At 39.8% G+C, this 14,786-nt stretch overlaps 1 protein-coding gene across 2 annotated transcripts in view; it reads right to left on the reverse strand.

Moving 5' to 3' along the window:
* Positions 1-14,786, reverse strand: part of TNFAIP8 (TNF alpha induced protein 8) — a 58,409-nt gene that overhangs the window by 14,575 nt on the left and 29,048 nt on the right. The window contains exon 1 of one of the 2 annotated variants that reach the window (XM_057372183.1): positions 5,563-5,720. The exons of the other annotated variant lie outside the window; for it this stretch is intronic. Coding sequence (XP_057228166.1) covers positions 5,563-5,593 — 31 coding nt within the window. The 5' untranslated portion in view covers positions 5,594-5,720. Of the gene's footprint in view, positions 1-5,562; positions 5,721-14,786 lie in introns of those variants that run through there. 2 annotated transcript variants of the gene reach the window in all.

The following is a 14,786-nucleotide window of genomic DNA, read 5'->3' on the forward strand; positions in this document are numbered from 1 at the left end:
TAAAGCTGGCTCTGCCTCCAGTGGAAGGCTGTGCCCAGTGACCTCCAGAAACTCCCTAGAGCCTCAGTTAATCTATGATTCTCTCTATCAACCAGATAGCTCAAGGGACTGTATCTTATTTGAAACTAAGCATGTGAACCTTGCAATTCATTTTGGATTAAAAGATTTGATTGCATAAGTATAATTATATTAATGGAATTTTCTCAAAGCAATCTACCATTCAACCCAACAATTGCAGCTAAATGATTAACCTGTTAGGTTTCAGTGATTCTCTGAAGTAATCTATCAGCTACAGCCCATGTTTATCCCATGGCCTATGCTCAAATTACCACCTAGCTTCCTCATCTGATCCAGCTGCACAGATTAATAAATACATGAGGTACAAAGTGTCCTGCAGAAAACAACTACTAATGCATAGTTAATCCATGCATATGGACCTCCAAATGTGTTATACAACAAAAAAAACACTAGCTCAACTAATTAAATTCTGAGCCTGTAGGAAAAGCAGAGTGGCCATCTGATCTGTTCACAAACAGGTTATCTTAAAGATGACCCTGATGTGACCAGGAAAATAAAAACAACCATTCTTTCAACTGGAAGGGGAAAGGTGCAGAGCTTCTCAGAGAGTCTTATGGCTTAACAGCCTGAATCAGGACACTTATTGATAGATTCAAGGGCCACACCTCAATGAAGGTGCAGCAGCTGTGCTACAAACCACGGCAGTTGTAGTCCTGCCCAGAGACCCTCTTATTTCCTGCACCTTTTTTYATTAAATGTATTATTTCCCCAACTACATTAAAAAGAAATAACTCAAGCAGTTCCAGCTTGCCTGTGTACTGTACTCTTACTCCTCCAAATTTCCCATCATTTCTTCTTCATTAAGGTTTTAGTTTATTGGTTTTCCTTTGGCCCTGCTAACTGTACCTCTGGCAATGCTTTCCTCATGCATATGTGATATGGCATTACAGCATCTGGTTAGTAATAATTCTTTCTAACCTCTGACAAACTTGTTTTTTTTTTCCTTTTTTTCCTGTACTGCAGGGATACTTTTTTCCCCATCACCCTGTCCTATTAATCTTGAATTCTAATTCAATCCCTGAATTCAAGGCATATATTCATATAGAAGTGATTGCAYAAAATGCCAAATTGTCAAGCACAGCTGTGATTTACAAAACTTGTACGTAATATGTATAACCACAGCAATCTTTTCATTCTCTTCATCATCAGCAAGCAAGTTACCTGTGAAATTTTAAAAAAGCCTTCAAATTGAGTAATTGAGATCTCTAACACATCCACTGGGGCGAGAWGATTCTTCCTGCTCTTGAACTGAACTGTTCACTAGCCTTCATGTTTTATGAAGATTATTGTTTTGACAAGGGAGGGTAGGCAAAGAGCAGGTGAAAGAAAAGARGCCCACATTTTTTAGTATTTGGGGTGAGAGCAGAAGGTGAGCCAAATCCATAGCGTTAAGTACTAATTCTGTGCTCTACTTCTATAGTGAGGATTTCCCCCCTCACTGTCATAAAGAGAAGGTTCTAACAAATTCTAGTTTTGAAGTTAGTGGGATGGAGAATGACACATTACAGTCCCACCAATATTGTAGATGGAGTAAGCGGCCTGAAGGAGCACAAGAGCAGGTATTTGCTGGCTAAATGAACACGACTCTACTTTAGAAAATGTTCACACAAGAGAAGTGACTGCAAAATGTCAAAACAAATCCATGACTACTTACAGGAGGGAGTACTAACTTCTCAAAACAGTGAGTGCTCTGTGATTTTATAACCCCTGTGGTGTTCTGAGCTCTAAAAGGAACAAAACAGGTGAGCTCATTCCTCAGTAATCTCATTTGGATTAAAAAAATGCTAATCATGTCTAAAAAAATCTCCGAGCACTAGCAGGAATGCAGTGATCTCTCTCTCCCCTGAAATGTGGTATTCAAAACTAAGCATGATAAAGGTGCAATGCAGGCTCTCACTTGCGTCCAAGTTTCTAACACAATATCCATTGTTTTACAGGCTATGTATTACATTCACTCTGATATCTGTTATTACTTTACTTTTCCTCTGAGGTACTAGACTTCTGTTATTTTTTTAGTATACTGCATAAAACCTGTAGAATTATGTTCTCTGGAGCTTTACATAACTTACTATTTCCTTCTATTGAATAAATAAATTCACATAACAATAATTTTAATCGGTACTGGCATTTCAGGTGTGCTCATGACACAGTTCTAATACGACAGTGTTAAAAACATTCCCTTCAGATCCCAAAAATGAATTCTAACAAATCAAAGSCTGAAACCATTTTGTACCTTCCATGATAGGTGACACGCCACCAATCAACACCAGAATGAAATTATGCCAGTTAWATGCCATAGGCTTCTTACGGACTTTAAGACACAATCTGTTTCATCCGGGACAAAAGCAGGGAAAGCACAAAAATGTGACAGGGCTATTCATATCATGACAGTCGCTGGAATCTGTAAATGCAGTACAGATTGATGCCATACAGACACATGCAGACATTTCCCACAGCATTGTGGGATTCAGAGGAGTACAAAGATTGTTCTGCACTCGCTGGGCAGCACTGGGAGGAAAAAACTGTTTCATGTTACCATTCTAATACAGACCATGGACACATCACAGGCAGAAGATGAAAAGCCCATATACATGGCTGCATATCCTATATCCAACGATTAGTATAACATATAGTGGGTAATGACTGTCTTCTAGCACTGCCTTCTAATACCTGTTGCTGCTTAAAAAAAAAAAAATTACTTGAGGCCAAATGCTCTACCTTGATTAAATTACTTTATGAGTCTAGCATTCAAAATTGATTTTGATTTTGGGTTTCATTGAAACAATGGGTACAGCTCATTTTTAAAGCAGTAAAACTTACTTGGATCTTGTCACGTAGATTTCTAAAAAATAATCCACACAAAATCTATTTTTATAGATATCCCAGTGTTCTCCAATGACTGCAATTCACTTGTATAAAGCAGCTGAAAGTGTTGTTCACCTCAGTATCAGATCACTGGTGGAGCACGCACAATGTCCAGTGACACTGCTGTGCCCTCAACTCTCMTTTTCACTGAGGCTGATCTTTCCACCTCTGGTTTCAGAGTCACACCTGGAAGCTGCAACTCAGCTCCAGAGATCCTCACAGAGCCCTTCAATAGCATCTGGCCAGTGAAGCTGCCCKGGACCCTTGAGCATCTCAGAAAATAAGGAAAATAAATAAATCTGTCCATGCTTACAAACATCATTAAACCAACATTTTCTTGTCTAGCTTTCTCCTCCTTTGACTTTTTAACTTGTAGCAGATTAGCCACTTTACYCTTCATCACGAGCTTTGGCCTTGAAATGTACAGAATCTGGTAAAAGAACTATTTTATAACTGTCCAAGTGTACCTCTACTCCCTCCATAACAGGTCATGGGCCTTTACCTCCTAATTCCTTGGATGGACCATATAATTTGTGGGCAAATCAGAATTTCTCTTTTGGAGTGACATTCATTCCTACACCTAAGGAAAAATCAACCACCTCCCCTTGGTAAACCACTTAAAAAATTATTTATCGTCAGAAGCAAAACCCTGAGGCCCCATTCAGTTTGAATTTGTGAAGCATCAATTTTCTTCACACAAAAACCAGTTTCTTCATGAAACAGGGCTAGATAGTTGAAAGACTGACTATTTTATGCCACACACACTGGATTATTTCAAATGCACAGGTATGTGACTGTATTTTCCAGTATTTTATTATTCCATAAATGTCCAATCAGACTAGGAAAAGTAGTGTAACAGCTGCTATTTTACATTTTTATCTGTTAATCCCGGTTTTTTATTGCATACACACTAAACACCCATTTTCTCATGCTTTTTCTAAACTGTTCTTTTAAAGATGTACATATATTATAAGGAATACATTTACAGACTGAAAAACCTTCTCAGTGACATCTGTACCTCATCTTCCCACAATGGTTACTGTTTCATTTTCCAGTCTAACACATTAAGAACAAAGGACAGCAAATCCCAAATATTTCCCAAGCTAAAAATAACTGATCAAAAAGCTACCCTTTCTTTTCTGTCTCAGACACCTGCTTCAAATGCCTTTTTTCAGCATGAAAATCCTGGCACCTCAAATTGTTTATGAAGAAATGCACRGAAGGGCAAACCCACTTAAAGGTGCTTTTAAGAATCAGAGCCACCTAAGAAGGCAAGACATGTCTTTAAACTATAAAATCTACATTTCAAATACAGCCAGCTTAGTAAAACTGTCTGGAGCTTTCTGTATGAAACCAGATGTTCTTTCCTGCTATACTACACAAGCAGATTTCTCCTGTAAAACTGAGGGAGAATGTTCACAGATTCTCTTTTTCAAAGTTTCTATAGAGAATTAATTTTACAGTTCTGCTTTTCAATAAATTCRTCCTAAAGAATCTTCTTGGGGGAAAAAAAAAAAAAAAGAAGAGCTGCCTTTTGGTTCAGCTGTTCATCTGACAATAAGTCAAATATAAAGATTACTCTTATCAAAACAGAGGCTATCGGGCTTCGTTACTAACCAGGTTCTACAGTATTATTAGCATTAAGTTCGAATCAGWGCAAGTTTTTGCAGATCACCAAAACATTCTTCTAAGCAAGTAAAGAGATGTCCCAGATGTCCCTGGTAATGTTAYTCTTCAAGTGAAGGAAGTTGTACAGACTGCGAGGGGAAAACCATCTGAAACATTCCGAAAAGTTCTTGTTTTCACCCAATAAAAAATGCTTAGGTCGCATTACTGCTTGCTTTTCTGTTGGGGCTTTTTAAGCTGTTTTTCTCAGCCATACTGGATCTCTGTACGTTTGAGTCTCCCTAAGGACTCTGTGTAACCATGAAACATAATTCTATTCTAAGAAATCCAGTGTACAGCCCCACCACTGCCCTGTTCCCTCATCTGTATAAATGCTCTTTTGTACGCAGGCACTTTCAGGAAATTGCTCTCCTCCTCCCCCGCTTGCTCCCCACGGTCTGAACCCCTCTCACGCCCCCCTCCCGATCAACACCAGGGAATAATAGCATTTTTGTTGGAGCACGTCCAGCCCCTCCACACGTTCCACTCTAGCAGCAGCACGCTGTAAGTTTGGCACACTCCTCTGTTTTCACACTCACACTCGCACACTCACTCGCATTCGGGCAGGGAAGTAAGGAGCATCAGTCTCACTCCCGAAATAACCACCTTTCACTTCTCCCCCATGCAACTTCCTCTTCTGCTGAAAAATACAGCGCTCCCAAATTAAAGAAATCTTCCTCTTTCGACATTTGAGTAGCAGTGTTTTGAAACACGGTTTCTCCCAGTTATCAGTACTCCAAGGGTGAGTAAATTACCATTGCCGAGACAGACAGACATCCCTGACTGCCAACATTTCGGTCACTTCACATCCTGCAAAATCGGCACGACTTGSAATGGTTTTGCAAAGGCCTTTTCCCCTCCCCTTGGAAAACTGAAGAGAGCAGAAACTCTCCTCCATGCTCAGAGAAGTAGCGTGTCTATTTCCCCTGGAGAGAAAACAACTAAAATCCGTACCTTCCTTGAGTTCATCGGCTTCCGAACTCATGGTGTCAGGCAAGGCTCGGGGGACCGGATCGACGCTGACGTGCGCGCTGAGATGCAGCCGCAAGTCAACTTTTCGTTCCCTCTCCCTTTCTCCCTCTCTCTCAAAAAAAAATTGAAAAAAAGAAAAAAAAAAAAAAAAAAAAAGAAAAAAAAAAAAAAAAAAAGAGAGAGGGAGGGCTGGGGTTTTGAGGGGAAAAGTCTACGAATTCAGCAAATCACAACTAATCTACTTGAAAAGGATCCCGCCCCTTTCTCAGCTGCGCACCAGCGACTGTCTGAGAAACCAGCACCTTCAGAGAAACCCCGSTTTTACTCGCCAGCTGTTGCCGCTTATGAATCTTATTCTCCCCCGTCTGTAGGAAGGGTGGAGTTTCACTTGTTGCAGCTTGCCAACGTGGTATGAGAACGCAAGCAGGAGAGGCCAAAAAAGCCCTGAGAGCAGAGCCGCGTCTGATTGCAGCGACTGACAATCGCTCTTAACTTGCAGGAAGATCTGTTTTAAATAGTTCCATTTTCAAGCCTAAATTGTACATTTCAACACCATTTGCTATCTGGAATTACTTCTGTAGCCTCCGTAATTACACTGACTAATACCGGATGACTAAATGCGTGCTTAAAGACGAGAAGTAGCAGATTTCTTTCAGGTAGTTTAAGCTWAACAATTTTCCTTCACTCATGCTCAGTGAATGGTGCCATCTACCCTGAGACTGCCAATCAGATAGGAAAAACTATCTGATTTCTTTGTGCTGCAGTGACCCTACACACATCCTAGAAAAGAGTATTTTTAGCTACTACATGATGGTTTTACAGGAGGGACGGGGGTCTTGCTGCCACCTCCAAGTCTGCAATGTGTTACACACCTTCAGTTCAGAATCAGGGGGAATTACCCTCAACAGCACAGCCTCCAGTTAAACCACATTTCCTTACTTACTCATTTAATAGACTTTATCACAGTGAACAGGGCAAAACCTCGCAGGAAACATGCCTGCTCCGACAAAAGGAGAGGTGTGGTCTCTCCAGTGAAGGCCTGATGGCACTGCCAGCTCCAATTCCCACCCAGCTCTCTGCCACAGGGTTAAAAGTGTGTGCCTGAAGGGCAGTCAGGGTCTCCTGGAAATGTCACTATTAACAGCTATTAACAGTTAGCAAATGCCTTGCTGGAGTCAAGGAGAAATAAGCGTATTTCACTGTGAAGTCGGAAACAACCAAAGCTGTCAGCTGCTCTGCACTGAGACACAGAGGAAGAAAAATAAACTGTTCAGATTCTAAAATTCTAACATTCACTCACAAAGCTGGGAAGGCCAGATGTAGGTAGGATGGTTTTGTAAATAACAGATACAGTGTCACGGAGGGCAGTACGAATTCTTTACCTACAGCAAAGTTGTTCTGCAGACAGAGGTAAATAATACTTAAGAGTGTAAACATTTTTATCCCATTTTCTGTTATTTTATGATAAGGACTGTCCTTTGCCATGTACTCTTCCCACACCTAGGAAAGACAGATTACATTTTATGTAAAGGCTCTCGCTGACACTGCCAATTTCTTGGTTTGCAATACACACAGTTCCATGGGTTCCTTAAAGATATCCCTCAAGAAACTTGCTGTCTTCTACAGGCCGTATCATCTCCTGTGGTGTATGAAACTAAATCCTTCAAAGCACAGAGAACGAAACTCAATATTACCCTAATTAAAACACTGGAGTAGCTAAAGAAGCTACATTTTCAAGGTTAAAAAAAAAAAAAAAAGTATTTAAAAAAACTTTGAAAAAGGAAAATTAAAAGTCCTAGTTTGGGGTAATTATTGTTTAGGAGATTAAAACCACTCAAACACACAGAATGGACAAGGAACAGGAAAAAAMCACAGCATTAGTGCAGAAGAACTGYAATAGCCTCTGGGGTCCTTTAATCAAAGGAAGTGTTGTAGAGAGATAGGAATATAAGCCAGTATCAAGATCCCTGCATGATCCGATTTACATATTAGATGGATGCCYTTTGTTATTTTAGACGACAGACAGACACAGAGAGATATAAACTTGTGACTAAATGTCAGCAAGTTCTGCAAATTAAGTTTTCTCAAATCTCTCAGAAACTTTATACCTCACTGGATAGATAACAAAATGCAGAGATTTTCATTTGTTTCTTCCCCATAGAATCAAAATCAGATCACCTCACTCAGTCCTGTTACTCCTGCATACACGGTCTCAATTTAGACTCAAGAAAATTTTTTTCTTTCATTTTGGTTGTTAGGCTTCTTAAAAATACATGACTAAAAAAATTCCAACCTGGATAAAGACTGTGTAGGTACSTAATTTTCTGATAGCAGGTTAAGCAGGGACTTGTATAGGCATTCAGTAATGAGGGCATTACCACCTTTTTCAGAGTCTGCACGCAATCAACTTTAATTATTTTACTTAGAAAGACAGTGAAAGTAATGGAATGAGGCAGGTGAAAATTAGGCAGAGTCTGTGGAAAACACTAGAGCCCAGGTAAAAGGATGACACCACATCTGCAGGGAAGTGACATTTGTCAAAGCATCCAGACTGATCTGGATCGCATGGTGAATAAAAAAGCCTGGAAAAATAAAAGAATCCCTCTTTAATTCTGATTTGTGAATGTCATATGGAATAGAAAAGACATACAAAAGGAATGACAAAAATTCTAAAAATATAATTAATAGGYACAACTAAATTTCATAGGGCAGATTCTCTATGATTCTCTATTCTTTTCTCTGAAAAGTATGTTCTGCAATGAAGGCCTAAAGCTCACCACACATTTGGACAGACACTGTTGTGTAGGGAAGGCCAGAATTCCCAGAGGAAAATGAAACTAACTGTGTGCAACACGCAAAAAAAAAATGGGTTGCCATACTTCAGCGGTTAAAAGCCTAAAAGCTAAAAAGCTGGAGGGTATCGTCCTTTCCACTCTTCTCTGCTAAAACAAAGAAACTTCTGGTTTTACTTTGTAAAAAAAAATATCGCTAGTTTTGGTTTGGCTTGGCTTTTAATTCATCATCTGTAAATTGTCCTGACTTCTGCTAAACCCTCAGGGAGCCACAGCAAGAACAGACTAGAGCCAGGCCCTGGCTTACAGCAGTACAGGGGAATTGTGAGGGGTTGGATCACTGTGTGCCAGCCCATCCCCAGCCCAGCTCAAACTGCTTATGTTTGGTGTCACAATCCATTCTGAGATGGCTCTGTTTACTGCAGGGTTTGCTTGTTTGATGCAAAAGTTGCACATCCTATTACATATTTTATAAATACAAAAGAAAAATAGTTAAGTATCATAGTAGCAAAAAAAAAGGTGCTAAAATTACTTCCAAGAAGATTCTAAAATGTAAAAAAATACTATAATGTTTTGTTTCATAAAAAGGAGGAAGCATCACTACTACCAGAAAAGTATGATCAAGAAGCTTTCAAAAGGAGGCAGCTACCATGGAAGAAAGACTGAATCTACTACTGCAAGAAAAACCCTGTGCAGCCCTAGAACAGTTCTAGAGAAGAACATGGTAATGTCATACTTCACATATTACACATTCATGGGATTTAAAAAAAAAAAAAACCACAAACTTCCCTACATTTTGTTAACATAATTGTAGTTGTCTGGTGAGTAACTTCTACTCTTCCAGAATGTCACTCACATTCAATGGATTGCATTTTAAAGAATAAAAAAATGAGATCCATGGCCAACYACAATTCATTGGTACAGACAATAGCCACAAGTCCTTTTCACAAGTCAATGGTGTGTCTTTTGGTAACTGTAAGTGACTGAGTTATTTGAAGCCATATGACAGATGGCAGCTGAACAGGTCTGGTTTCCCACCATACTCAAAAGGAAAAGGTGTACAAATACCCTGAAATTACAAATAACTTCAGGTATGGTTTCTTTATGCTGTACCAATAGCCATGCTGTTGAATTTTTCTTTCCCACAAATTAGCAAGGTGGAGAACGTTGTGTGGCTCTATTATGAGAAAATAAAAGTGTTGCACTACACAGTCCCATGGAAGACTCTAGCTGAGCAAATTACTGCCTTTCACAGAAGTGCTACAAACAAAGCTTTCCAAACAGCTGTTTTCATGGAATAAACTGGAAGATACCATAACTAAGGGATAATGCTTTGCTAGATAGCAATAACCAAGCTCAAAAAACACTCTTTAATTGTAAACAGCATGTGATATGGAATAGAAAGGACAAAACAAAGAATGACAGAACCTCTAAAAATAGAATCTGTAGACACAGCTGAATTTTATAGGGCAGATTCTCTTACAGAAAACAAAGTTAACTCCCTACAATGAAGGGCTTAAAACCCACCACACATTTSGACAGACAATGTCGCAGAGGGAAGGCCAGAACTCCCAGAGCAGAAAATAAAAGAAAACCTTTTGTCATTTCTCTTTTGTAACTGCAACAAGCTGTTGTACCTATTTCTGATACTAGAGGCTTGGGTTAACAGATTTTCAACTTCTGAGACTCTTCAATGTATGTGGATTATAGATACATAATACAGGATAAGGAGAACATTGGATACTATCCTAAATCACTCACATACATTACTTCTTCATATATATGATTTYCAAAATTTAATAGGAAATTGTGTGCTCCACCATAAATGCACTTCACCTGTTCTCAAGAGTTTTGACTTTTTCTCAAACTCTTGTTCTGAGACAGAAGAAGATGTAAGCTTGTTACATTTAAGTCTAATACCTTCCAAGCAGAAAAAAAAGGATATCAGGTTTGATCTGCACACATGTATGGAATTTCCAGATATGCTGYCCTCTCATAGGGGTGACAGAATGCTTACACACTCTCTCAGAAAAAAAACCCCACATACATACGTTTTTTTCCTCATAGAAGTAAGATGAAAATTGTTAAATTCCAGTCTGGAAGCCACACTGAGATATTATTAGGAAATTAACTATAGCTACCGCTTCTGCAAGTGGTACCTTATTAACTTGTAGATTGTACTTGAAAGATCTTTTTATAGAAGTTACTGATAGAATAAGCAGGCAAAGACAGCATAGAAAGAGTGCCCCTGGCTTGCTCCATTGCTCYTTTCCTGCAGTCCTTCCAGTGTCACTACCTTTTTTCAAGCAGGCAGATCATAACTGCACTGAGTTTCAAGATGCACATGCCCTTAAAACAGAAAATATTTTTATTTTTTAGCCCTTCTGCATTAGTTCAGACTGGTGGATGAGCTCTCAGAGCACTGGGATCTCACAAAAGCAGGACCTGCTGCCTCTTCCAGCACTGTCCATCTCCGAGGATGCAGAAATCCTCCTGCCAAGCTCCCAGGTGCCCAAGGGTRCAGCGCTGACCTGTGGTCTGTGCCTTCTGCTGCTGCCACATGAGACACTGCCTGTGCACAGAGCTGTACGTGGACATTGCGGTGCAAGATGGAGAGAGTGGTACCGCCACGAGAAAAAAGTAAAGTTTCAGCTCTCTTRCTGAAAGAAAGAATTGTATTATGCCTGTTTTATCGAAGCTCTTCTGCTTTCAGTTATGCCCTTAAACAGTTACAAACCTTCAAATCAGCAAACCAAGAAGCTATTTTAAAGCTATTTCCTAACACAGAGGTAAAGCAACACCATCTGTAGCTGCATTACTTCTACTATTGCAAAAGAAAGTGCAATATGCACTGTCCATGAGGTGTGAGCACTGCAAAACCAAATTCCAACCCTTATGCAATTTAATTATTTTGGGGTTGAGTAAAAAAACAATCTTTAATAGCTGTGTGATTTTAACACCACTGGTCATAGAGTTCAATAACTAAGAATATTAGGTACAATAGCCTAYCTCTAGCTGCAGCCAGACTTTACTACTGTTTTATCTTCTACCATAAACCAGACATCTATCAAGATAACCTAGACAGTGCTTAGCTTGTGACCACTATCAGAATTACTGTTTTCAGCAGTACTCAGTGTTTCCATGTAACAGCACAACTCTAACACCTCAGTTATATATGGTACAGAATTTTAAAGCAGTCTTTCTTCTTTCTTGATGCACATCAACTATCAGGTGCTGTCTTTATCTTAGGAAAATTCAGCCCACTAAAAGATAGATAAACAAAATAAACAAAAGATTAGCGGTTGAGCTATTAGCCAGAGCTGAAAAAATATGTGCAGTCCTGGGTTTGGTCTGATCGTTGCTGCTTGTTATTCCTTAACTCATTATTTCCTCTTTGCACAACAGACTTCAGATGATTAAGGCATTGCTGAAACACTCACAACACTCCCACCTGTTGGGGAAACCCATGAATGATACTCTAGTACATGCTTCTACTATGAAGGTAATAAATTATAAAAAGTTAACAATTACAGTTTAACAGGTTGTAAAAACATGTCATTGTCCCCTGACAATTTTACCAGGGGATCACTCAAGAGCATTTGGACCATGCTCAGCATCCCCCCTCCCCATGCTGTCCTCCTTCCCCGTTTCTAGACACTCCTGTTAAAAACATCTTAAACATGTTAAAAACATGGTTAAAACCATGCTGCTGGTTTACTGAGGTCTGCCCGTTCTTTCATTTCCAACATAACAGCAAAACATGAAAAATCTGGTGTTGAATGGTGYTGGTGGGCCCTTCAGAGTGACCAAAGCCTAGGGCTTCCTCTCAGAGTAAGCTGTGCAAAAGCATGTCTGAAGAGCTGCTTTTGACAGCAAACTGGCTGAATGAGCACAGTGTGGGGTGACAAATGAATTCACAATGAGCGTAACAAGTGAGGAAAAAGCAGCATGTAGGGGACAGGTCCTGGATTCCATACAGATGCAGTTAAATATCCCTAACAGACAGTCCTCACCKCAGCTCTTCTCCCAACAGAAAATGGACAGAGAGAGGGTGGGAAGATTCATGCACAAAAGGCTTCATAAAGTTGAACCTTAATATTAACATAATATTGAACATCATTTTTCTACAACATTTGGAAGCCCATCTCTGCAATACCCACAACCACATTTATAAATATTCAGAGCTGAGAGCACAAGAAAACAACACAATAGTAATCATCTCTCAAACTGTCACAACMGCATGCAGTGTGCATCTTCCAAACCTCTGTCCTTGTCACAAACGTGTTGTGGTGTTAAGTTTCTGAAAGATGACAATAGTTGTTTTTAAGCTATTGCAGACTCTACTCAAAAGCACCAGTGGTTAAAAGATGAGGAAACTCCTTCACCTAGCCTCAAAATGAAGCTGCCTTCGCTCATTTTGTCTGCATTTTCCATTAACTATTGGACTTTTCAGTCACCACACAGTCTCAGCGCAGGTCTGGGGTGCTGACTCAGCTAATCCCACCTTTCACCCTCATCATGGTCATTATTTGTTACAGAGCAGCACAATGCCAGGGTACAATACTGCTCTCAGCTCAGAAAGTGTTTTACTGGCTTCTCTTTTTCCTTTCAAAATCTGTCTGAAAATTCACATGCAGTGCAACACCATGACTTCTGAGATGGGAATTCTGATGTAATTCTGATCTCTTGTCTATACACATCATATTGCCCCAAACCCATAATTTGTCTTATTGTAGAAATGCAGCAGAAATCCAGAACTCTGCCCCATACAAAGTGCTATGAAGGAAATGAATCTACCACAGCCAAAAACAGCTCAGGTGTCCAGAAAGAGCAGGTAATCAGTGATGGTCTGGGAATTCCTACAGATTATGACAGAAGTTAAAAAGAAGGTGTTTTTGAGAAACTTGCAGCAACTACCAGAGCATGTACTGACACTGGCTTATGGCACTGTTTCTTCCAATAGCAACTATTTCCCTCATAATTTTTACTTTCTTTCCTTTAACAGGACCACACACAAATTGTTCCCACCAACAGTGCTATGCCAAGCAAASAGAAGCACTGGAGAGAATGGGACARTGACCTGCATGAACAGAGGTAGGAAAGTGTAATCCTCTGGTCTGGTGAAGGGTACAGAACTGAACTATTTCTGTCACACAGAAAAATAAGCTTGTCCTCAGTAGTTTATGGTRTAATTCTTATGAAATGTTTGTTATAGGAAGTTGTATTGTTATTATAGGAAGTTGCAGCCTTCGCAAAAATAAAAACAAGGTCTAAGAAATCTGAGGGGGCAGAGTGCCAAAAACATAACTTTGAAAAAAATCCCTGCACTGAAAACAGAAATGATGCCATAATGTCACAGCTTCCCCAGAAAAGCAGGGAGAGTCAAATCACTACATGGAACCTGACAGCACCACCAGAGACCAGGAGAAGAGATACTGCACCAGATCTGCTCTCAGCAAGATGTAAGAGGTATTGCTGGATGCTTATGCAGAATGATTTCAGTTGAAAAGGGATATTTTAATTAAAACCAGAAAATCTAGTATCACATAGCCAAAACTCAAAAAGAGCTCAAAAACAAAGAGCTGTTACATACTGGAGTGTATGGCAAATAATGTCTTTTTTTTTTTTTTTTTTTTTTATGGTATGGCAGTGATGCTGATGGAACAGGAAACTAAACATTATCTTAAAAAAAGGAAAGTTTCTGTTCATATAAAAGAGGCGTACATCTGATGGAACAGGAAACTAAACATTATCTTAAAAAAAGGAAAGTTTCTGTTCATATAAAAGAGGCGTACATGTGGGAAAACACATGTGTCTCGGTTTGTGAGGGCTGTGTTCCAGTCCCAAGCACACGATCCAAGTATTTTGCTAATGTAACAATCAAACCATGCCCTTTTTCTCCGAGATGCCAAAGCCATTAATCATGCAAACATTAGTCAGAATACCACTTGTCATGGTTTTGCTTGGTCCAATTTTTGGTGGTGGGRGATGGGGATCAAGAMACCACAAAGATGGCTGCTGTGAGAAGTCCTAGGGGTGTCTCCTTCTTCTTCTTCTCCAGCAAAGAGAGCCCTGCCCCCCTCCTGTGTTTCAGAGCCAACCCATCATTGGTTCTGAGGTTGATGGACAGGCTGACCATCAGGCCTGGGCCAATTACACAGGATAGTTACACCTCTGTGATGACGTATTTTGTAGTATTTAAGAAAGAATCCATAACTAGATAGCTGCGGCCGCCATGTTTAGGTTAATTGATAGCATGTAGTTTTAGTATCTTGCACTGGAAAAAAACAGCAGGAGGGTGAGGAGAATAAGAAGAAAAATGGAGACACCTCAAGATCACAGAACAGTAAGGAGAAGCTGTGCCCTTGCTGTGGTTCTCGGACAAGCTGGAGGAGATAAGTTGTTCTTGAAAAG

This window comes from Malurus melanocephalus, unplaced genomic scaffold (assembly GCF_030028575.1).
Source record: "Malurus melanocephalus ecotype Western Australia unplaced genomic scaffold, MMel_1.1 scaffold_7, whole genome shotgun sequence".
In the NCBI taxonomy this organism is placed as follows: domain Eukaryota; kingdom Metazoa; phylum Chordata; class Aves; order Passeriformes; family Maluridae; genus Malurus; species Malurus melanocephalus.